Source organism: Hypanus sabinus, chromosome 15, assembly GCF_030144855.1.
Source record: "Hypanus sabinus isolate sHypSab1 chromosome 15, sHypSab1.hap1, whole genome shotgun sequence".
Taxonomy (NCBI): Eukaryota; Metazoa; Chordata; class Chondrichthyes; order Myliobatiformes; family Dasyatidae; genus Hypanus; species Hypanus sabinus.
Window position 1 is genome coordinate 15,973,225 of NC_082720.1, and position 24,245 is coordinate 15,997,469.

Sequence of the window (24,245 nt, forward strand, 5' to 3'; positions counted from 1 at the left end):
ATCAGAGCATAGCCTATTTAAAGTTGGAGATCTGGTTCCTGGGTGGTTTGGAGTTTCTCCTCACCAGGTCGGAAGACTGGATTAAAGCTGTAGGCAGCTGGGATGGTACAAGGTATCAGCATGTATATCCTGTGGTTTATTTTAAACATTCTCAATTTGCTCAGATTGGCAAGATTAAAGTCACCAATTTATTGTGCTCTCTCACTCTTTTTACAAGAATAGTTTGCTCCCATACATTATTCTATCTCTTTTACTCTGATGATGGACAACCTACTCCCAGACGTCAGAAAAATGTTCTTTTAGCTGACAGTGAGGTAGACAGGATCCTTCTGCAAGTCCTTGACTGAGAGGAGGGGTGTGGTTGAGTCTCAAAGCAGTGGCTGTTTTGGGATCACGCGCATGTTCCTTTATTCACACAATTTCTGCAGGTTTGTTTTCCAAAGAAATGTCACTGCAGGGAACACATGTTTATAATAAGTAGACTATTTTCCAATATTGAAAGGAATGTTAATGCTTCAAAGATATTATGCTTTGTCAGAAATGAATTCAAGATCAATGTGATTATATTACTGCTATGGGAGCAAAACAAAGAAGTTAAAATCCTGATTGTTTAATAATTCTTGGTTAAGACCTACATTGAACTGATCTTTAGAAATTAAAACACAAGCATTTTGGTCCCATTTCTTTTTGAACTGTGTTCTCAACATCAGTTTGAAATTAAATGGCACAGACTCCTTCCCACATCTCTTAATAAAAGTGCTTCCTTTATCCTGTGTTTTTCCTGTCTCATTCAATAAATGAAGCCTTGAACCAATTCTGACAGTGTATCTAATTTAATTACTAAAACAAGGTTGGAACAGGAAGCAGAAGTTAAGCAAATGGAGCCAGATGAAGACTGTACCCAACTTCAAATTGGGATAAAAGTTTACCCTGTGTAAAACCGTTCAGAACTGGTTCTTTCTCTTCTAGGAAAAGAAACACTGCTGACTGCAGAGAGATATGAAAGGCTGGCTCATTTTATAAATGTCCTACTAACAGTAATAAATCATATATGATTTATTGTTAGCAATAATTCTTAAGGTAAAATCGAGAGGGTTAGCAACAAAGGAACATAGGAAAATCGGGAGATAGGCCATTTGGCCCACCCTTTCTGATCATTCAATATGGTCACAAATGACTTGTTTCGGGCCTATTCTCCTCTGTTGTGCCAGTTCTATAAAATGGCACACCGATTACATCTCTGTTTCTTGGTCTTCTGCTTTTGTTTGAAGAATTGTAACAATTCTTTGGTACCTCGGACGCATACACATTGCTTGTATGTTTGCCAGAATGCGTCAGCTGTCTACTCCATAAGTACACCACAAACAACAGTAATTTTTTGTATGTAGGCTAGCTCCCAGAAGAAGTCACAGGCCAATCATTTGGTATATAAACCTTGTCTATCTATTTTCCCCCTTGGCCAGATTTAGACACAGTAACTTTCAATGGGAGACAGTTTCTAAAGTCATCTACTTTGCTTGTCTGTAAGTCATTCAGATTTCCTCAAAACAATGACAGCCTCCCTTCTTCTATTACATTTGCAAAATCTGAAGCTCAGAAGAGTCTCAATCCAGAAGTGCTTGCTTTCCTGAAATTATATTCAAACCCAGAAATTAAATTTGGCCTGATCATAGTCCTCGGGTCATAATGACCAGTGAAGTGCCTCCAAAGATGAGCATTGCTACAAGACCCACAAAAGCCACCGCCCCAGCAACATCATGGATTGCTAGACAGTCTAAGCTGGATTGTGGTTTGCACTGTCACAAAATCGATCTGTCATTGCATGTGCCATGATCAAACACATGGTTAAATATTCAGAACTTATTACATTTAGTAATATGAGGTCATTGGTTAAATGGACAGGAAAATTATTTGTCAGAAGCTTGCAGATTCCTCATTTTTAGTTACTACTGTACATTATTTTGGCTGAAGTATTTTTCATAAATTAATGGATGTAAAGCAATATGTGCCACTGAGATGCACAAATCTGCTCACTTCAGCTGTAAAGTTAATTATAACTTTGCTACTTATGGCTTAGATTTCCTACTTCTGACCAATCAGGATGCTCATGATGTGAATCATGTGACTATTTGAACAGGATAGGTGTGTAGAATTCCATTCTGAAAAGTCCAGCTTCCCGGTGCCCAGGTTGACACTGTTTGTTTCATCAGATTTTTACCCCACAAGGATAACCCAAATGATAGTCTCCGACCATCTGCCAAAAGCAGGACTTCCTGGTGGCCAAACATTTTAATTCCCATTCCCACTCCTGTTCTGACATGTTAGTCCATGGCCTTCTCTTGAGCCAAGATGAGGCCACCCACAAGGTGGAGGAACAACGTCTTATATTCCGTCTGGGTAGCCTCCAACCTGATGGCATGAATATCGATTTCTCCTTCCGGTAAAAAAAACATGATTCCCTCCCCCACTTTCTCTATTTCCCACTCTTAATTCGTCTCAACTTCCTATCACTTCCATCTAGTGCCCCCTTCTCCTTCCCTTTCTCCTATGGTCCACTCTCTTCTTCTATCAGATTCCTTCCTCTCCAGCCCTTTATCTTTCCCACTCACCTGGCTTCACCTAACACATTCTAGCTAGCCTTCTTTCCCTCTCCTACCTTTTTATTCTGGCATCTTCCCCCTTCCCTTTCTGTCCTGAAAAAGGATCTGAAACATTGACTGAGTATTGGTTTTCGTAGATATTGCCTGGCTTTCTGAGTTCTTCCAGCATTTTGTGTGTGTGTGTGTGTGTGTGTGTGTGTGTGTTGCTTTGGATGTCCAGCATCTGCAGGGTAGGATCGAACATGGGTCACTGGAATTGTGTTGCAGCAGCATTATCTGCTGTACTGCTGTGCCATCCTTAACCTTTAATGCCAGTTCCACAGGCCAACATCAAAGCCATCTGTTATCCAGCTACATATTCTTGCACCTATCATGAAAACATTATGGAGGTCAGAGAGCAGATAATTCCTGAAAGCTGAGCCATGCACCTGTTGGCTTAGATTTTACCCCAGTGCTTGGACAGCGTGTTCTGTATCTCTCCAAACAGGATACCAATCATGTTTACAGTATGTGATTTTTTTCTCACAGTCAGGAAAGAGTTTATTCAATACTTTGCCTAACATCATACTTTCATACCCCACTTGCCCCACCCAGAACTAAAGCCCTCATCAATTTACTGATCCCACATTTAAACTGCTGCTTCATTCATTCAAACTGTGAAATTTCCTCCCTGATCTTTTGCATGTCTTTCCCTCTCCAAAAATGCTCCTTAATATCTACTTCTTAGACCAAACCTTTAGTCATCTGCCTTAACCACTCCCCATGAGATTATTTGTCAATTTTTTTCCTGGTAGTTGCTCATGTGAAATATCTTAGGATACTTCAGTACATTAAAGGAGCTGTCTACATCCAGGTTACAGCTGCCGTTGTGATATGTTTGTATTTCAACTTGTTGCTCAGTGGGCGGTGGGCAGGAACACGCCCATTCCCAGATGCAGCTGTGCATGAGCAGGAGGCTTGAGAAAATCTGGCTACAATATTTAACGGGCATTGAGCACATTTTCATTTTATGAGTCTCATGAAGTGGTTTCCGAAAATGAAGCATTCTCGCCTGCGGTTTTGAGGCCTTTTGTTTTGAACTCACTCAGTTCATTCAATAAAGTGTCGTTTTCAAAGCTTCTAGGGCTTTGTTTATACATAAATTTCTGATGTTCCCCGTTTCTCCTGCAGAGCCCCATATCTCCTTAATTTGTTGATGTTGCAAACCTGGAACTCTCTCCCTTAGAGTATTGTGGCTATATCTACTGCTCAAGGACTTTCCATCATGTTCTCAAAGGCAGCTTAGGAATGAGCAATTCAAGCCCACAAAGACCACACCAATTAAAAAAATTAAGAAAATGAGATTGAAGCACTAATTTCACAATCAAACTGCAAATTTTAAATAATAATAACATAGTTTGGTCCAGTTTTTTGCAATGATTCAGTTCAAAGACCAAATAACACATTTCCAAGTTGCTGATATTGCAAAACTAGGTATCAGAAAAAGATGTAAAGACCTTAAAGGGGATTTGGATAGACTGAATGACGGAACAAGGACATGCATGGAATATTGCAAAATGTGAAGTTGTCCACGTTGGTACAGAAAACAAAAAAGTAGAGTATTTGTTAAATGGTGAGAGATTGGGTCATGAGAATGTTTGAAAGGTCTTTGATATCACTTTGCACAAGTCACTGAAGGTTAATACTGAAGGTTGAAGGTGACGTGATCGACTGAGATGACAAATGTTAACAAGATTCCTGATAGCAATCTGAAAACAGGAGTAGTGTGGTTTACTGAGAGTTTGCTGAGATTACACTTGACACAGTTTTGATCTCTTTACCCAAGTCAGGATGTACTTGCCATTGACATTTACCGGACTGGTTCCAAAACAGCAGGTTTGCCACCTGAAACTCTTTTTGCTGGACCTTTGAGGAATGAGAAGCGATCTGATTGCAACATAATAAGTTCCAAAAGGGTTTGACAGGCTGGATTTGGTGAGGATATCTCACCTGACAGAGGGATTTAGAATAAGGTGACACAGTATCAGCATAAAAGGCAGGGCAGTTATTGAATGAAGAAAAATCTGCCTCATGAGGAGGCTAGAGAACTTGGAATTTTCTCTCTATTGGACTGTGGAAATTCAGTTGATGTGTTCATTTAAGCCACAAATCAATAAAGTTATTTCATTCAGAGAACTCATGTATATGGAGATAGAATAAGAAAATCAGCCATGATCATAATCAATATCAGAGGTATTAAAAGGCTGAATCGTCTAATCCTACTCATATTTCTTCTTATTTTCAATACACCTGAATCTGAAAAAGGAACCGTGTCCAGCCTAATAGTGTTGTCCCAGTTTGGATTTAATTTTTATTTTGCTCAGGCTAAGATTCATACAGATCTACTATTGTGCCCACACTGTTGGCAGCTTCCCAGAATCTAGTAGCAATCCATTTGCAAATGCAACCATTCTCAGGCCATTCCAATGGTCTCCTTCAATAGAATGCCATACACATTTGATTAAGGAGGCTTTCATTTAGCTGTTGGTCAATATGATCAGAGTCCTGTTACAGGCTGAGTTAAATTATGCTGTTGTGAACTCCGGAAACAAACTGAAATGTAATGTAAGTTTTCAATATCCTGGGTACACGGATGTTCAAGTGTAATTGTCATTCAATCATACATGAATACAGCCAAACAAAACAGTTCCTCTGGGGCCAAGGACCAACAATCAAGCACGGCACAAGAGACATACAGCATATAATAATGACGATAGTGGTAAACGTGTTGTCACACAAAATGCAATAAAATATCCCTGAGTGTCATGTCCTGTCGACAGATGGTGCGTGAGGTGTTATGGGCAGAACAAGCCACAGCAGTTTGATCATTGTGCACTAGCGAAGCCGCAGATGAACGCAATCCAGCTTGCCTTTCTCTGAGTGAATGCTGCAGGGCAGCGCCAATGAGAGGGGCCAGCCCCCAGGCCACCGTGGACAGCTGCTACACTGTCTCTGGCGCCCTTTCCCTGGGAGGCTGCAACAGGCGACGCTGTGGCCTGAGGGCCTGTTCCGCGCCACAACCGAGCTGACGTGATTCCATCAGTCTCGCCAATGAACCAGCGAACCAGACTTGCAGGATTCTATATTAGCAATGTCCAACTGGGTCTTGCAGTCACAAGGGAAACAGTCCAAGGCAATCACTCACCCCATTTGTTAGACCACACACTGCCTCCACCACACCAACTCTGATGCCTCTCTGTATCAGGAGGAAACATGGGAGAGTAAGTCCAGCTCCTCCAGTATAGAGCAATTCACTAGTGGTGTAGACCTGCTGGAATTGATGCTCTTAATATCCAGCAGTGTCACGCGATCATAAAAATTACTCACAGGATGAACAATAACACCTTTGGTTGGACCCGATGAGGCAGCTGCGACCATTCACACAGCCATTTTACCAGAACCAGAACATAAAATGCAAAACAGTACAGTACAGGCCCTTCAGCCCACAATGTTGTGCCACACCAATTAAATTAGTTATCAAATGGCCAACTAAACTAATCGCTTCTGCCTACACAATGTTTGTATCCTTCCATTTCCCTCACCTTCACATGCCTATCTAAATATCTCTCAGAAGTTCCTGATCTATCTATCTACACCATCACCCCAGCAGGGCATTCTAGGCATCCACCACTCTGCCTCTCACACCTCCTTTGAAACTAACCCCTTTCACCTTAAATGCATGCTCTCTGTTATTAGATATTTCAATCCTGGGAGAGAGATTCATCTGCCTACTCTATGCCTCTCATAATCTTATAAATCTCTATGAAATCTCCTCTCAATCTCTGGCACTGCAGAGAAAACAACCCAAGCTTGTCCAAATTCTCACTATATCACATTCCTTCTTATCCAGGCAGTAGTAAACTTCTTCTGAACTCTCTCCAAAGCCTTGACATCCTTCCTATTATGAAATGTATGCAATACTCCAGATGTGGCCTAATAAGTGTTTTATAAAGCTGCAACATAGCTTCCTGTCTTTTGAACTCAATGTCTCGACTAATAAAGGCAAGCATGTTACATGCTTTCTTAACCACCCTATCTAGCTATGCAGCCACTTTCGGGGGAGCTATGAACCTGGATCCCAAGATCCCGTTTCAGGTTGAAAGCTGATCAGAGTTGATTTGCTCATCAAATCTGTTAAGGGTCTTGCTTTTGCTTTCTTTGCAATTGAATGGGTAGGGAGGGACATCACTTACATCTCCACAATGTTTTCCGGAAGGTTGACTGGAATTTCGGTCAGCCCTTTCCCACGACAATCCACAATGTTGTTACTGCATACACAGGCTGGTGGGCATGTTGAGGCGTGGGCACTGCATGACACAGCTTCTGAAGACTGAGGACCTGGGAAAACACAAGAGCAACAGTCACAGGGTTATAAAGGGATACGAGCACAGAAAGAGCCCGTCAGCCTATCAGGTTACACTGATCATCAGCACCCTTTTACACTAATGTTACTTAATCCCATACTTTCAATCTCTTCAAATCTCTTTAGATGCTCCCACTCACCTACATACGAGAGACAATTTATAGTGGTTGGTCAATTAACTTACAGGCCTACATGTTGTAAGGGTGTGGGAGAGAATCGGAGCACCCAGGGAAAATGCACACAGTTACAGGCAGGGTGGGCATCTGCCTGCTGAGAGCACCTGAGGTCAGAGTTGAACCAATGCCTCTGGTGGACTGAAGCATTGATCCAATAGCTGTGCCACTGTGCAATCTTATACAGGGCCACAACATACATCTTCAGCATGGAGCATTAATGAAGTGATTATAACATGTATTCTTTGCTGAGAATCTTTCTTGAGGGCAACAGTTCCGGAAGAACATGCTTTCAAGCAAATATGACTTCTGTTTTACATTTCTGGATCAATGTAAAGTATCTTATAGAATGACTAATTTAGCAAGAGGTAATCGGATCAACTATAATTGTGTTAACCTACATTTACTAAGTAAATGACATAATTGGCTCAATATGTAATCTTTTGTTTTATTCGAGCTTGATTCCGTAATTCATTGAGTCACAGAAAGATTTAGCACAGAAGCATCCAGTCCTGATGCAGGGTTTCGACCTGATATGTTGAGTTCTTCTCGACCCTATAGATACTGACCCATGCACTGAGCTACCAAGTAAATTGTTTTTTACTTCTACACAAAAACAAGTCTTTCATCCCACTGTGTCAACACCAACTATCAGGTACCCACTTTCTTTTACACTAATCATAACCTTACCTGTGTTATTCTCCAAAATCCTATGACCCATATATACTGGGGGCAATTTACAGTGATCAATTACATTAGACAACAAAGGTTTTGCTCCCTGAATACTTTTGGATGTACCTCATGGAGTTTGGGCTGCTGATCATGAAAATCACCGTGATATTTCCCTATCATGCACTATTTTTTTTAATTCACCTGTATTTGTTATTTCAATTCATAATTCGAGTCAGAATAACAGACGCCAGTATTAAAGAAGTAATTTTTGTTGGTCCACAGGTCAAACAGGTCATCAATGACAGGCAGTTATGAGAACTTCTCGTGGGACAGGAGAAAATTACATAGAAGGTGTTCAAGAACATTGACACCTACCATGCACCAAACTAGGTGCAGCTTGTTGACAACATGCTTCAAGGATACAAATCTATGAAGTGCAACACGTCACTAAAGATTAATCTTCTGCAATCCCATTTAGACTTTCCCCTGCAAATCATGGCGACGTCAGTGACCAGCATAGTGAGAGGTTTCAGCAAGACATTGTAGTCATGGAGAGACAGGGCAACTGGAATCCATCAGTGACGACTGACTATTGTTGGATACTTAAATGAGAAGCCTCAGACACTGAGCACAAGTGAAAATCATTCACAAAATATTTTTAGCTTAGTTGATTTTCACGCATAGCCTGCCTTTCTACAGTGCTTTATACCTTTAGGAAGCTAAATACTTCCATTCTGAGACACCTGCTTGCGGTGGGACTGGCACTGACCATCCAATGATTTCAGTGGCAATTTCACCCCAGTTCTGCTGGCTCAGAGAGGACCATCCAGCAATCTGTACATTTGCAATGTCAAGAGGTACATGTGCCCATACCTGTCAATCTAGTAAAATGACCTCCTGTACTCTGCTACGCAAGAGGTACGATACTGTGCAGATGTCTTAGACACATATACAGTGCTTTCAAAAAGTGTTAAACCACCCCCCCCCCAGAAGTTTTTATACTTTATTGTTCTACAACATTGAATCACAGTGGATTTAATTTGGCTTTTTTGAGACTGATCAACAGGAAAGACTCATTCATGTCAAAGTGAAAACAAATCTCTACAAATTGGTATAAACATCACAATTATAAAACACAAAATAATTGATTGCATCATTTCTCACCCCCTTCGAGTCTTAGTAGATGTACCTTTAGCAGCAATTACAGCCTTGTGTCTGTGTGGATAGGTGTCTATCAGCTTTGCATATCTAGACATTACAATTTTTTTCCCCATGCTTCTTTACAAAACTGCTCAAGCTCTACCAGATTGCTTGGGGATCATGAGTGAACAGCCCTCTTCAATTCCAGCCACAAATTTCAATTGGATTGAGGTCTGGACTCTGACTTGGTCATTCCAGGACATTAACTTTGTTGCTTTTAAGTGATCACTGTGTAGCTTTGTCTTTATACTTGTGGTTATTGTCTTGCTGGAAAACAAATTTTCTATCAAGTCGTGGTTCTCTTGCAGACTACATCAGGTTTTCCTCCCGAATTTCCCTGTATTTTGCTGCATTCATTTTACACTCTACCTTCACAGGCCTTCCAGGGCCTGCTGCAGTGAAGCATCCCCACAGCGTGATGCAGTCACCACCATGCTTCACGGTCAGGATGGTGGGTTTTTGATGATGCGTGGTGTGTTTAGTCTGATGGCCAAAAAGCTTAATTTTGGTTTCATCAGACATTAAAAACTTCTTCCAGCTGACTTCAGAGTCTCCCACATGCCTTCTAGCAAACCCATCTGAGATCTCATGTGAGTTTTTTCCAACAGTGGCTTTATCTTTGTCACTCTCCCATAAAGCCTTGATTGGTGAAGCACCCGGGCAATAGTTGTTGTATGCTCAGTCTCTCCCCTCTCAGCCACTGAAGTTTGTAACTCCTCCAGAGTTGTCATAGGTCTCTTTGTGGCCTTCCTCACCAGTCCCCTTCTTGCATCGTAACTCTGTTTTTGAAGATGGCCTGCTCTAGGCAGATTTACATCTGTACCATATTGTTCCCATTTCTTGATGATTGACTTAACTTTACTCCAAGGGATATTCAGTGACTTGGAAATTTTCTTGCATCCATCTCCTGACTTGTGCTTTTTAATAAGTTGTTTGGAGTGCTCTTCTGTCTTCACGGTGTAGTTTTTGCCAGGATACTGACTCACAGCAGTTGGACCCTCCAGATACAGGTTTATTTTTACTACAATCAATTGAAACACTTTGACTGCACTCAGGTCCCCAAAAACAGATCTTCATTTAACTAATTATGTGACTTCTAAAACAAATTGGCTGCACCAATGATAATTTAGCGTGACTTATTAAAGGGGGTGAGTACTTATGCAATCAATTATTTTGTGTTTTATATTAGTAATTAAATTAGATCACTTTGTAAAGATCTGTTTTCATTTTTTCGCGAAAGAGTTTTTTTCTCTTGATTGAGTTTAAAAAAGCCAAATTAAATCCACTGTGATTTAATGTTGTAAAATAATAAAAATGAAAACCTCCAAGGGGTTGAATACTTTTTATAGGCACTTACAGGTTGCCTAAGATTTGTCAACATGGAGCAGAGAGCAAGCTTGAAAATCTGGCGGGAGCAAGGGATGTTGGGAAGGATGATGGTGGAGTGCTGCGAGAGATGTGAGGGACAGATGGCAGAGAAGGAGTGCCAAGGGTGGGAGGTGGCACAGATGCAAAGACACCCAGCTCTGAGACACCTGACAAGGTCATTTGATTACAAACAATTGATTTTATGATCCTTACAGAATATCTCTTAGTGCCTCTCGTTCCCTCTTCTCTTTCTTCCCTTTTGCCTAACCTTGATTCCCCTCTCCCTGCCCCTTCCCATAATACAGACCCATATCAGAATCAGGTTTATCACCGCTCACATATGTCATGATTTTTTTTTCCCCAGCAGCAATACAGGACAATGCAGAAAATTACTACAGTACTGCTTAAATCCTTAGGTTCCTTAGCTATATACAGTATACGTTCCTAAGACCTTTGCACTGTACTATTTTATTTCATGATTTGAAGGGAAAGTATTAGTCACTTTGCAACTGATTACATCACTTGAAATTAGCATTCCAATCCTTGGCAATATAAGTATCAAAATAATATCCCTGCATTTTCACAGCAGCTAGCACAACGGGCCTTAAAAGTTTTGGAGTTCCTCCAGTCTAAACAGCAGAATATCCTGCTTTGACAGAACAGAGAGTTGCCATGGGCACGCGTGGTCCCAATGGTCAGAGGACACCATCAGTTCAGGCTGTGATTTAGAGACAATTCCCAAGCCTCGTATGACTTCACAGCTGGCTGCTTACTGAGTTCCAAACACAGGAGCTTCAACAGTTTCTGATTCTCTTCGGGTCTAGTGTTTTGTCGTACACCCGTCAGTCAAGCAATGATGCGTGTTGGATAGTTCTTGACTTTTCACAGGTTCTCTGGCTTCATATAAAATAAAACCTTCCTACTCTTACTTTCTTATGTTCTTGAGCTGCAGTCCCCATGAGTAGGAAAGAAGCTGATACCCATGCTGAAGTAATGAGACAAAATAGGGTGGGAGAAGCATGAGCCTGATAAGCTTTGACTTGTGTGACTGAATAGCTGGTTAAATGCTGCAATATTCTATATGAATCCTGTTGTAAAGTTGGCAGAAAGCAGTATACAGTTAGTACACCATTCAAAGTCACACATCAGATGGTAAATTTCTGTTCTGGATTTTAAGCTGTGAAGGGTCCATTTTAAACCTAGAAGTCAGTTAAAGGACCTTCTGCTCTGCTCCACACAGCAAACTCAGATTGGAATAAACTGTGCAAAGAGATATCCTCTGGATTAACCTGCAGCAGAGATAAATTTTCCAAACAATATCTCAAGCGTAGTCCTCTCATGATGCTTGCTAATAGCCCTCTGTAACTCGTTTCACTCACTGCCAAATGTCATCAGAAACTGAGAAAGCAATAAGACCCTTTTATTGCCTAACAGATAGCTATCAGCAAACAATACAATAGTTCATAGATACCCTGTATGAACATGGTTACCAGTACCTCTCAACCCAGAAATAATCCTTGGGATCACAATAAGCTTTATGGAATGGAACTCTTATAAGTTGGATGAGGCTACAAAGGGTGACCAGGATTCTGGAAATAGGTCCTGAGGTTTCTCCTAGAACGTGGTGATCAAGGAGTGAACACTAACTCCTCGTGAACTCTCCCACAGCAGCGCAGCTTACTCTGTCTCTTACATTCATCTTACTTGGGGTTTAGGATAATGTTACTGAAGTTGGGTGACAGCTTACTGGTGGTCAATAAGGCAAGAAATACAACTAAATACTTCATTAATAACACTTTTTCTGTGGTAAAGTGTGGTAAACTATCACCACAAACAATGAAGATGTGAGCAAAGGTGAGGCTAACCCAAGGGTTGAGCCCTGTGGGTGCAATGCGAAGTTGGAGCATGGCATGTTCAAAGAGATGTGGTCAGAGTGAGGTTGAGACATGCTTGAGATGAAGTTGTAGTGGGAGATGGAGTTGGAGCGAGCAAATTGGAAAGAAGTAGGTGCACAGGGGTTTAGAAGCTTGTACACCTAAATGGGGAGTGAGGTTGGATTGACCTAAGAGTGAGCCAATTTGGAAAGGTTAAGTATGGCCTCTTTAGCTGGGCAGTGAGGTACAGGCCCAGAGCATATCACTAGTGTGGAGGACGATCCGGAGATTGGACGATTTAAACGCTGGCCCCGATGGACTAATAAGGCAGGACTAGAGGCAAAGGTTGGGCTGAATCTGTTCACTGTTCTGTGACATTCACTCCTCTCTCTGCGACACGGGGCTGTGAGACCACCTGGCTGCTCTGTCTACGAGCTATGCGGTAATTTGCTCTGCTGTGTGATGAACTGACACCGAGGCTATGGGCCGAATCTGGCTGCCCTGGGCTTCAGGTCTATGGACTTAGTCTGGTTCAGAATGCAGTAGCTTCCTTTTATTGTTTGTGTGATTGGTGTTTCTCTCCCTCTCTGTCTGTCTGTCTGTCTGTCTGTCTGACTCTCTCTCTCTCTCTCTCTCTGATTTGAGTGTTGGTCTTTTTATATTGGGTTCTTTTGGGTGTCTTGCTTTGTGGCTGCCTGTAAGCAGACAAATCTCAAGGTTGTATAATTTATACATACTTTGACAATAAACGTACTTTGAATCTTGAAACTTTGAAACAGAGCTTTCATTGCAGCTTCAGTGTCCTGGAATGAGTCTATCCTCAACAAGTGTGCTTAATGGCATGGTGACTAATTGTCCGGGACAACATGGACAAACCCAAAGACTATGAGTGTCAATGCACAAGGCCTCATCACCCAAGAATCTATCCAGTCAAAGTTTATACGTTCAGACTTTCCGGGGCCCTGATATACAGAAGGGAGCATAGGAACTCGGGTCCTGGTTTGAGAAATAGAGGGCAAGAACCAGGGATGTGGTGAACTAAATGCTGAACCATTGGGGTTTCTGAACAGCCAGATGGTGGGTGACTGGAGCATTACTGTTGCAGGTTTCCTCATCACAAACAGCGATCAGAAAAGTCCTACAATGACTCACCTAAGGACTAAACCTCACGCAAAACATAAATATTTGGAAAATGTTTGAAAAAGATTGGGGACATTAATTGTTCAATGCATGATTTACCAATATTGCATACACTCCTCACCTACACTAAAGCTGTCTCATGAAGCCTATTTGCTTTGTGTGCCTTTCGCCTATTAGCACATCACTGAATGGATCGGGGCAGAGGGAAACAAGCTCTCTGTTTCCTGCTGCAGTTGTCACAGAGGCTACATCATTTACAAATACATGGCTTGCCATGCTCAGGAGTTTTGTTGACATTTCATTAACTGAAGCCGTGTTTCCCTGTGGAAATGCATGACTACGAATTTCCCTTTTCAGCACATATCAATCTATCTCAAACAGCTGTTCCATTGGGCTTTTGGGATTATTCTTGTGGGACTAGTAAAACTCTACAAATAAACTGATGGATTATCCTTTCTTTTTCTTTGCCTTTCCAATACTTGTTTCTATCCTTTTCCCTCAGCATGGACAACCTTGTCTTTCCTCACAGTTTGATACAATTTCCTTTCAATTCTTGCTAAATATGATGGCTAATGAACTAAAATACAATAACCCATCAGTACATAGTTCACTCTCAATTGTCATATCAAGCTTAATATAGCAGATCTATCTTACGTTTATTTTTTTTTTCATTTAGATAAACAGAAGGATTGAAGCACAGAATTTATTCTCTGATCATTTTGTACAATTGTAATTTGGGTGAACTCTACAAACTATTTCAGGGTTCAGTCATCAATTAACCCTGGCCATTATTATGAGTTTTGAGAGAAAAGTGGAAGCAAAATGGTGGTGGATAGAACATTTTGTCCTGTTGCCTCATGGCTTCAGAAAACTAGGTCCAATTCTTATTTCAGGTGCTGTAAGTGTGGAGTTTGCATGTTCACTCTTTGAATGATGGAGTTCCTTTCCACATCTCAAAGACATACTGGTAGGTTAACAAGGCCACAGTAAATTATTTCTTGGCGTAGGTAAGTGGCTAACAAATTAAATGAGAATTGAGAGCTATCTGAGAGAGAAGTTACAGGACTCCAACAGGAAAAGCAAGCTAACCTCAGTGTCTTTCAGTTTGGAGTGAGACAAAATCTGTTTTTTTTTAGATGTGACTTGATGAAACTAAATAACATGCATGTGATTTAAGTTGGGCAAAAATTGAGCTTCAAATGTGATTCCATCACTGTGTATGAAATATGGGTTCTTGAGTCAGGATCCAAACCTCTGTGAGCTATTATAAGCACAAGAAAGTCTGCAGATTCTGGAAATCCAAAGCAACACATACAAAATGCTGGAGGATCTCAAAAGGACAGGCAGCATCTGCAGAAATGAATAAACCGTCGACGTTTCAGCCCGAGCCACTTCTTCAGGACTGAGAAGGAAAGGGGAAAAAGCCAGAATAACAAGGTAGGTGGAAGGGACGGAATGGTTGTAAGCCATTGTCACTGATGAATTAAAGACTTCAAAATTAAAGTGACATTATTTTGGCATTTCACATTTCAGAAAATCTTTATGTTAATTTGTACTTATTTTCTTTAAGGATGATTACATTGGTGATGCTTTGTTGTCAAAATGTTGAAAGAGGCTGGTAAAACATAGACTGTACGTGTGTTATAATAAATGTTCTAAAATTTGTAGTGAGGCTGGCAGCTGAGACAAGAATCTACCAGAGAATCTATCGCTTTAATTCACCTGCTTTCTGTGGCCAGATTCCAGGGTTTCCTCGTGGGTTTCAGTATTTTTTTTGTCGTGAACAGCTAACTGAAGCAGCTGAGGACTAGCAATAATCAGACCCTCCGTCTGCAAATTCAGTCATCATGCCATTACAATATCTTTTACATTTTTCTTGGAACATGTCAACTTAAGAGAGCTGAGGATTGATTTGAAAGAGGTCCCTTGACAATGGGGCATAGTCTCATTACCCTTGTTGCTCCATGGATTTTATTTAAGGCAAGCAAGCCAAGGTATATTTACTACTATGCTATCAGGGGATTAGCTCAGTGATAGAAATTTTCTGTAGTCAGAACATAAAGAACCGCAAAGCAGAAAACCAATCAACTTATTCACGATGAGGGAGTGGCCTCCTTGGGTTAGATTGGGACCTTTCCAATTTGTTGGCAGATGCAGTTTCAGGTGACTGTATATCATTGTAAATAGGAAACACCACTTTTTTCTGTTTTGTCTTTATTTGCCTTTTCTCTCTGCCGAGCACCTCTACATCACTTCCTGTCCTGTATCCATTAGCTTCTCATTCATCTACCTGCCTGTCTTCCCTTTTCTCTATGTCATCCATTTCCCTCTATCTTTTATCTCCTGGACTCCATGATACCTGGCCCATAATCGTGTACACAGCTGCCGGTGAATTGCAGTGGACCTCTCTCAGGTAAGCTTCGCTCTGTGGTATTATTACTAATGGGAGGGTCCCAGAGCTTGCCAGGATTTATTGCTTTCAGACCTGCTGGTCGCTAATACTACCAGTAGCAAGATTCAGTGAACACAGAGTATAGAGGCAAAAATTCCATTTTTTTTGCAATGGTATTTGGTGACTGACTTCAATGCCTTGACCATCTTTCTGAGATCTCTTGTAAATGTGTTTTCCATTGAGTCATAGCATAATACGAGGTAGTTTGATAAGTTTGTGGTAGAAGGAGTCAATTTTAGAAAACCTAGCACATTTATTTTTCAACATAGTCCCCTCCTACACTTACACACTTAGTCCAGTGGTCGTGAACCTCCAGAAAGTCTCCACAGATGGGTGATTAATAAGCTCGTGGCCCAAGGTAGAAGGAGATGAGTTCTACAGCTCTCATTGCATGCACATGCAGTTCAACTCTTTGAGTGATTATACGGAAAGTTTGAAGTTAATAACTCATCTCCTTCTACCTTAGGCCACAAACTTATCAATCACCCCGATGAGTTATCAACTACGAACTTTCTGCATAATCACTCAAAGAGTTGAGCTGCATGTGCATGTAACGAGAGCTGTATAACTCATCTCCTTTTACCAGAGGCCACAAATGTATCAATCACCCCTGGTGAGTCATTAACATGAACAATACGGACTAATTAAAACATGGCGCTTGTAAATAGATAAAGATTAGAGCCAGAAGTGAAAGGAAGATGGAAAAGAATTAGCCAACCTATGCTTGTACCAGTTATCTGGCCATAGAAATTGAAGTTTGTGTTATCTGCCAGGGTCAGCCAAAGTAATTTAAATGTGAGTGCTGTTAGATGGATACGTTATACACATTCATATTATATCTACATGCACTCAAGTGATCTTAATGTTATGCTTAGTAAATCCACAGCATAAAATTAATTAAAAGAAAGACACTTAACTGGGAACATGAATCTAACTTTACGTTTTACTTTAAGTGAAGCGTGTACATATCACTCGGTGGTGTCATGACGTATGCCATTTACGTACTTTTACATATAACCTGCTATGCATTATGTAAGCAACAAAGAATGATTAATCAAACAATATAGTTACAAGATTAGTCAAGTATTACTGAAATATTAAATACACAGCCCTCCTCCCTGCTTATCTATAAACTCCAACTCAATATAAAATGCATCTTAACTATATATGCAGTATACTATACAATAAAACTATTACACAGATATCCACAGCATATTAAATTTTTAATTGACCCATTCAGGCCCAAAAATTTAATCGCTGTGGGGTTTTCTTACTCTTGTGGGATAACGTCTTTCCTGACAAGGAGGTCACTCTGTTTGGCAGGTGAGACATGTGGTTGTGACACAATCTCAGGTTCTGGGCCTACTCTGTAGTGGTTGTAGGAGTTTATCTGGGGCTGCAGGAAGTGGATCCAACAACTCTGACCACCTTTCTTCTCTAATAATGGCTCGGCTCCACTCAACTGATCGACTTATCGTCTCCAGACAATCTCCACTTTGTAGGAGAGTGGTCCAGTTCTGTACCTAATCTTTCTGAGTACCACCTGTTGATCACCTCTGCAGCCCTCATCAAGAGTGAGACATCGAACCTTCATGTCTGAGAAGACATTAATTTGGCTCAGTTTGTCCTGCATCCTCCTCCTGAGATTGGGTTCAAGCGATATACAAGCATGAATGAAGCGACAAACTATGAGTTGTTGGTTGGGGAGTGTGCTGCTTTGTGATATCAAAGTCAAAGTCCTGTCCCGTGCCTTTGTTTGGTGCTTATGCCAGTTTCTGTGGCGTGAAGCGACTGAGAGTACGAGACTCCCCCCGCCCCCCTGCCCCGGATAGGACGTCACTTTATCATGAGGTTGACTCTCAGCATTTTTTTTGCCAGTACCCATTTTTCAGTTGGGTAGACTGAAGCATTGTGTGGTTAAGTGCCTTGCTCGATCACACATACTGCCTTGGCTGGGCTCAAACTCATGACTTTCAGGTCGGTAGCCGAACACTTGGCCACACGCCACACTACATTGTGATTTACAAGGAGGAAATTGGTGAGCTTCTGATTCAGTGTGCATGTAGTGTGTTCTGCTGATAGTGCTCGCAGAGGGTTCTTTAGACTCTGGACAAACTTTTCTAACTGTAGCTGTGTGGTATGGTGTAAATGTAATATATCTTATTCCATTCATTTTCAGAAATGACGGAAACCGTTCAGCAACAAACTGTAGTCCGTTGTTGCTTACTACATGTTCTGGAAGACCAATCTTTGAGAAGAGGCTTTTCAACACATCAGCAGTGTGCAACACTGCAGTGGAGGCTACTGGGAATACCTCTGGCCACATTGTAGCTGCACCTACTGCTACCAGGAATGGTCCTGCAAAATTAACATGAATTCCCCGCCAGGGAACTGCAGGCCATTCCCAGGGCTGATGAGGCACTGCCCTTGACATTATTGAACTGGTCAGTCTGCTGATCTGTCCCAGGCCACCAGTCAAAACTTGAAGCCAACACTTCCATTTTGACCATGCCTCTGTGACGGGCATTTAGCTTCTCCAACATTTAGCTCTCAGCTTCGATGGGACAATGTATAATACACACAAAAAGCAACCTCTGTCAAGGGCAGTTACATCCCTGTGCTGGTAAAACTGGGGAACTGGAATTTCTGCTGCACTTTGCAGCTATTTTGCGGTGGCCAAGTAGATCTGAGACAGTGTGGGGTATTTCCTAGTTTCCCTTTGGATAATCTCAGCTATAATAGGGAGACTTTCAATTTGCATTAGGGAGAATATTTCAAGGAAGTGTCCTCTTCTCTCAATTTTTCAGCTGTTTCCTTTTCCAAGTGTAAATGGGACAGTCCATCTTGAAATTGTGTCCTCCAAGAAGCAAAGTCCATCTCTGCATTTGTGCTGCTGCTGTAAACTGAGTACCTTACTGTGGATTGAAGATGGTTGATGATCAGTGACCAGAGTAAACTCGCTTTCATACAAGTACTAGTTGAAAAATTTTGCACCTCAAACCAGACTCAAGGCTGTTCTGTCAATCTTTGCGTAACTTTTCTCTGCAGCAGTAAGGGAATGTGATGTAAAGGCTCTTGGCTGTTCACTTCCATCACTCATAACGTGTGACATGACTGCACCTAAACCATAAGGCGACGAGCGACAAGCAAGCTTCACTGGATGATGTGTATTATAATGTGTGAGTACAGTTCCTGATGTCACCGTTTCCTTTATCTTTTGGAAAGCCATGCCACACTGCTTTCTCCACTGTGATTTCTTCTCGATCTGCAATAATGAGCTGAAGGAGTGGAGCACAGTAGTGAGATTTGGCAGGAACCTGTTACAGTAAATGACAAATCCTAAAAAGGATGGCAACTGTGACCAGTCTTTTGGGCTTGGGGCATCCAACACCGCTTGAATTTTCTCAGCACATTTGTGTAATCCTTGAGTGTTCATGGTGTGACCACAGTAAGTGATGTTTGGTTTAAAGAATTCACATTTGCTGCATCATGCTCTGAGCCCATAATCTTCTAATCTTTTTAACACTGTATTGAGATTTTGGAGACACAATCTTCATCCTTGTTTTCAATCCCAAGATGTTCGCTGTTATCCTTACCGGCAACAATGATGTCATCCAGGTAACACTTGCGGACTTGCTCCATAGCTTTCCACCAGGGTGCAGGTGCAGAAACTACTCCAAAAATAAGCCTATTACAGTGATAAAGCACTTCGTGAGTGTTTACAGTGAGAAACTATTTCGACTCTTCTCATCTTCATCTGCAGGTAGGCCTCAGTTAGGTCCACTTTGTTGAAGTGCTTCTCTCCAGAAAGGTTTTCTGGGTAGAGGATAATGATCTACTTTCAGTACTAGGTTGATGGTGACTGTAAGAGTACTGACAGACCCATTCTTGTGGCTACTGGAACCACTGTTGTTGTCCTTGGGCTCTGCTCAACTTTGGAAAGAATTCCTTCTACTTCCATGTGATCTAGCTCACTGGCTACTTTATCATGGATGGGAAGAGGAACTGATGGACTTTGCAAAACTTGGGAGTGGCATTTACATTTAACACTGGTTTACTCTTGATATGTTTGAATATTCCAATGCCAATCATGTACACAGCTGTGTCATCATCCAGTACCTCTCTTCATTCACTTTCAGTTAACTAGAGGGATTGTGGCATGCAAATTGTGGATGGATCTCCAATAAAGTTGTAGCCAGCTCAGGCAACCATACCTCCACAATGATGTCCCTCCTTTTTTTTACCACATACAAGCCCAATGTGACTTGTTGGTTGCTGTATTTCACTGTCAGAAAAGCTATTCCCACAGGAGTTATCTTTTCTCTTACATTTTACAATGGAGTTTTTGGTATGTGCCATTACCAGCTGTTCAAATCACTTCATAATGATTGACATCAATGCCACCAGGCACAGTCATTTAGTTCTGAAGGTGAAGAGTTCTTTGGTACAGGAATGTTGGTGTCGATTTGAAGCACGTGGGGACAGCAGTCTAGATGAGTGAAGTGTTGAAGATGTTTGTGAAGATGTCAGTGGGTTAGTGTGCACTATCCCTGAGTACTTAGCCTGGGATGTTGTCTGGCCCGGCAGCACTATGAGGGTCGGCTCTCTGCAGAGTCCTTTTCATATCTACTGTTGGTACAGATAGCGTCTCACTTATTCTACACTGTTTTTTTTTTTGCTTTACTACCTCAGTGCATTTTTGTAATGTATTGATCTGTATGGACAATATGCAAAACAAGTTTTTCATTGTACATGGCAATAATAAACCAATTTATCTGGTATGGAAACACCAATGCCCAAGGTCAGAGAAATCCACAAAAAGGGGTGCAAGAACTCCCACCATTAAGGTCATGCACTCTTCTCGTTGCTACCTCAGGAAGGAGATGCAAGAGACTGAAGTCCCATTCCATCAGGTTCAGAAACAGTTATTAGCATTCAATCATCAGTCTCCTGAAGTAGTGTGGATAACTTCACCCAACACTACTCTGAACTGATCACTGGACACAACTTCACTCCACAAGTTATGTTCCCAGCATTATTTCTTTATTTAGAATCAGAGAACCATAGAAAAGCACAGCACAGAATCAGGATCATTTAGTCCGTGCTGAAATAATTAAATTCCCAGCAACCTGCACCCAGACCATATTCTTTCATACCCCTGTGAACCATGTACCAATTCACACCGCTCTTAAACTTTGAACTCGAGCTCACATGCACCACTTGTGTTGGCATTTCTTTCCACACTCTCACGATGTTCTGAGTGAAAAGGGTTCCACTCATGTTCTCCTCAAACTTTTTAACTTTCACCCTCAATCCATGACCTCCAGCTGTAGTCCCACTCAACCTCAGTGGAAAAGATTCACTTGCATTTATCCTATCTATACTAATTATGTTGTGTACCTCCATTGAATCTCCTACATTCCAAGGAATAAAATACTTAACCTAATCTATCTTGTCTTATAACTCAGGTCCTCCAGTCCCAGCAACATCTTTGTAAATTTTCTCTGTACTCTTCCAACTTTATTTACATATTTCCTGTAGGTAGGTGACCAAAACTGCACAAACTACTCATAATTAGGCCTCACCAACATCTTGTACAACTTCAACATAACATCCCATCTCCTGTGCTCAGTACTTTGATTTACAAAGGCCAATGTGCCAAAAGCTTACATTATGACCTTATCTACCTGTGCTGCCTCTTTGAAAGAATTGTGGACCTGTATTCCCAAATCTCTTTGTTCTATCACACTCCTCAATGCCCTACCGTTCACTGAGTAAGACCTACCAGTCGGTCCTACTGAAGTGCAAAACCTCACACTTTTCTGCATTAAAATCCATCTGCCATTTTCAGCTTTTATTATTTTTTCCAGCCAGTCTAGTTCCTGCTGCATGCTCTGATAGTCATCCTCATTGTCCACTACACCCCCAGTCTTAGTGTCATCCGCAAATTTGCTGATCCAGTTAACCACATTATCATCCAGATCATTAATATTGATGACAAACAACAATGGACCCCAGCACAAATCCCTGTGGCACTCCACTAACTCCAGTCAGAGTGGCAACCATCTACTACCACTTCTCCTACAAAGCCAATGTCTGATCCAATTTACTAGCACATCTTGAATGCCAAGCACCTGAACTTTCTTCAATTACCTCCCATGTGGGACCTTGTCAAATGTTTTGCTAAAGTTCATGTAGACAACATCCACTTCATCAACTTTCCTGGTAACTTCCTCGAAAAACTCTATAAGATCGGTTAGATATGACCTACCATGCACAAAGCCATGCTGACTATCCTTGATCAGTCCCAGTCTATCTAAATACACATATATTTGGTCCCTTAAGGCTAATTTATACTTCTGCATCAAATGAACACCGTATGTATAGTGTAGCTGCGTGACCTATGCTGTACCCAATGCCATAGCCTGACGCACACCTCTCCAAAAATGTAACTGCGCATCGCGGCAATGCAGAACGCAATAACTGTGATTGGTCCGCTTGGTAGCATCGTATTTCCTCCTGTCTATAGGCATATTGTGCGTACACTGATGTGAAATAAATGGTCGGAGGCAATGAACCAAATTGTCAAATCTACCTGTCAACATTCGAGAATATGCATTTCCTCGTCCATGTCTCTCAGTAGCTGGACAAGCACAGATAATTCACCCTCCTTCTGCCTCAATCTATTCAATGATCATACACACCACCTCCTCTGCCATCTTCTCTCTTTTCTGCGTTGCAGTAACTTCAATAAAAGTAACCCTTGTTCAACATTTATTAGCTCCAACTCCAACATGATGCGCTCAGTCACCATTGTTTGAAGTACACAAAGAAACTCTACACAGTGGCATAGAAACCATACCGCCAACTAGCGTTTTGGCAGTGAATTGCAGAGCGACGCAGACACACCAACACACAGGTATAAATGGCACGGGCCACTTACGAAGGCTATAGCGTAGGCTGCTATGCAGAAGTATAAATCAGCCTTTAGAATACCTTCCAACATCTTTCCTACTACTGATGTCAGACTCACTGGCCTTTATTTTAGAGCCTTTCTTGAACAGTGGAACAACATTAGCTATCCTCCAATCCTCCTGTACCTCACCTGTTGCTAAGGATGATCTCATTATTTCTGATAAGTTACTGCACTTGCCTACCACAGGGTCCAAGGGAACACGTTGTTAAGCCCTGGGAATTTATTCACCCTAATTTGACTCAAGACAGCAAACTCCTCCTCCTCTGTAATCTGGAAAGGGTCCATAACTTCGCAGCTGCTTTGCCTCATTTCTATATATGTCTCTGTAAGTCTCCTGAGTAAACATGGATGCAAACAAATCCATTTAAGATTTCCCCCATCTCCTTTATCTCCAAGCAAAGATTATCATTGTGATTTTCCCGAGGACAAATTATGTCCCTTGCAATCCTTCTGCTCATAGGATTTGTGTAGAATTCCTTAGAGGTCTTCACATCTTCTGCCAGGGCAACGCCATGCTTTCTTTTATCCCTTCTGATTTCTTTCTGAAATGTTCTCTTGCATTTCTGATGCTCTATAAGTACCTCATTTGCTCCTACTTGCCTATGCTTGTTATGCACATCTTTTTTTTCCCTTTAACAGGGCCTCAATATCTCTCGAAAACCAAGGGTCCCTAAACTTGTTACCTTTATCTTTTATTCTGACAGGCACATACTTTCCAAGTACACCTTTGCCAGAAAACAGCCTATCACAATCCACACTTAACAGCAAACACGAGGAGATCTGCAGATGCTGGAAATACAAACAACAACACACAAAATGCAATAGACCCTTCATGAGGTCTCGGCCTGAAACGTCGACAGTGTTTCTCCTTATAGATGCTGCCTGGCCTGCTGTGTTCCACCAGCATTTTGTGTGTGTTGTCCACATTTAACAGATCCTTTCTAATACCATCAAAATTGGCCTTTCTCCAGTTTAGAATCTCAACCCATGGACCAGACCTGTCTTTTTTCCATATATACTTTGAAACTAGTGACGTTATCTTCCAAGAGGACAGCAACCTTGTCACAGGGTTTGGAGGCTTGCGTGCCTCAATGACCCACAGAGCGATGTTGGCTGGAGACAGGGCCTTGTGCCTTGACTCTTGGTGGGGTCACCCATACCAAACAGGTCAAAGGGTAGAGGGCAGACTAAGAATGATCCACTGGTCCTCCAGGTTTGGGAGTTCAGTTTAGGGCCAACAACCCTGACTGGCAAAACAAAATTGTATTGGAAACAGCAATGAAGAATCCTTCTACATGTAAGTGTGATGGTATTCCTGAGTCTCCACCTGGGACTTGTAAGACTGACAGTATTGAAAACTGAGAGGAAGCTACTGACACAATGAAGGA

At 41.6% G+C, this 24,245-nt stretch overlaps 1 protein-coding gene across 2 annotated transcripts in view; it reads right to left on the reverse strand.

Annotated features, from left to right (window-relative positions):
• LOC132405319 (slit homolog 3 protein-like) overlaps positions 1-24,245 on the reverse strand; it is a 630,603-nt gene that overhangs the window by 174,180 nt on the left and 432,178 nt on the right. For both annotated transcript variants that reach the window (XM_059990026.1, XM_059990027.1), the window contains one exon: positions 6,833-6,977. In XM_059990026.1, coding sequence (XP_059846009.1) covers positions 6,833-6,977 — 145 coding nt within the window. The remainder of the gene's footprint in view (positions 1-6,832; positions 6,978-24,245) is intronic.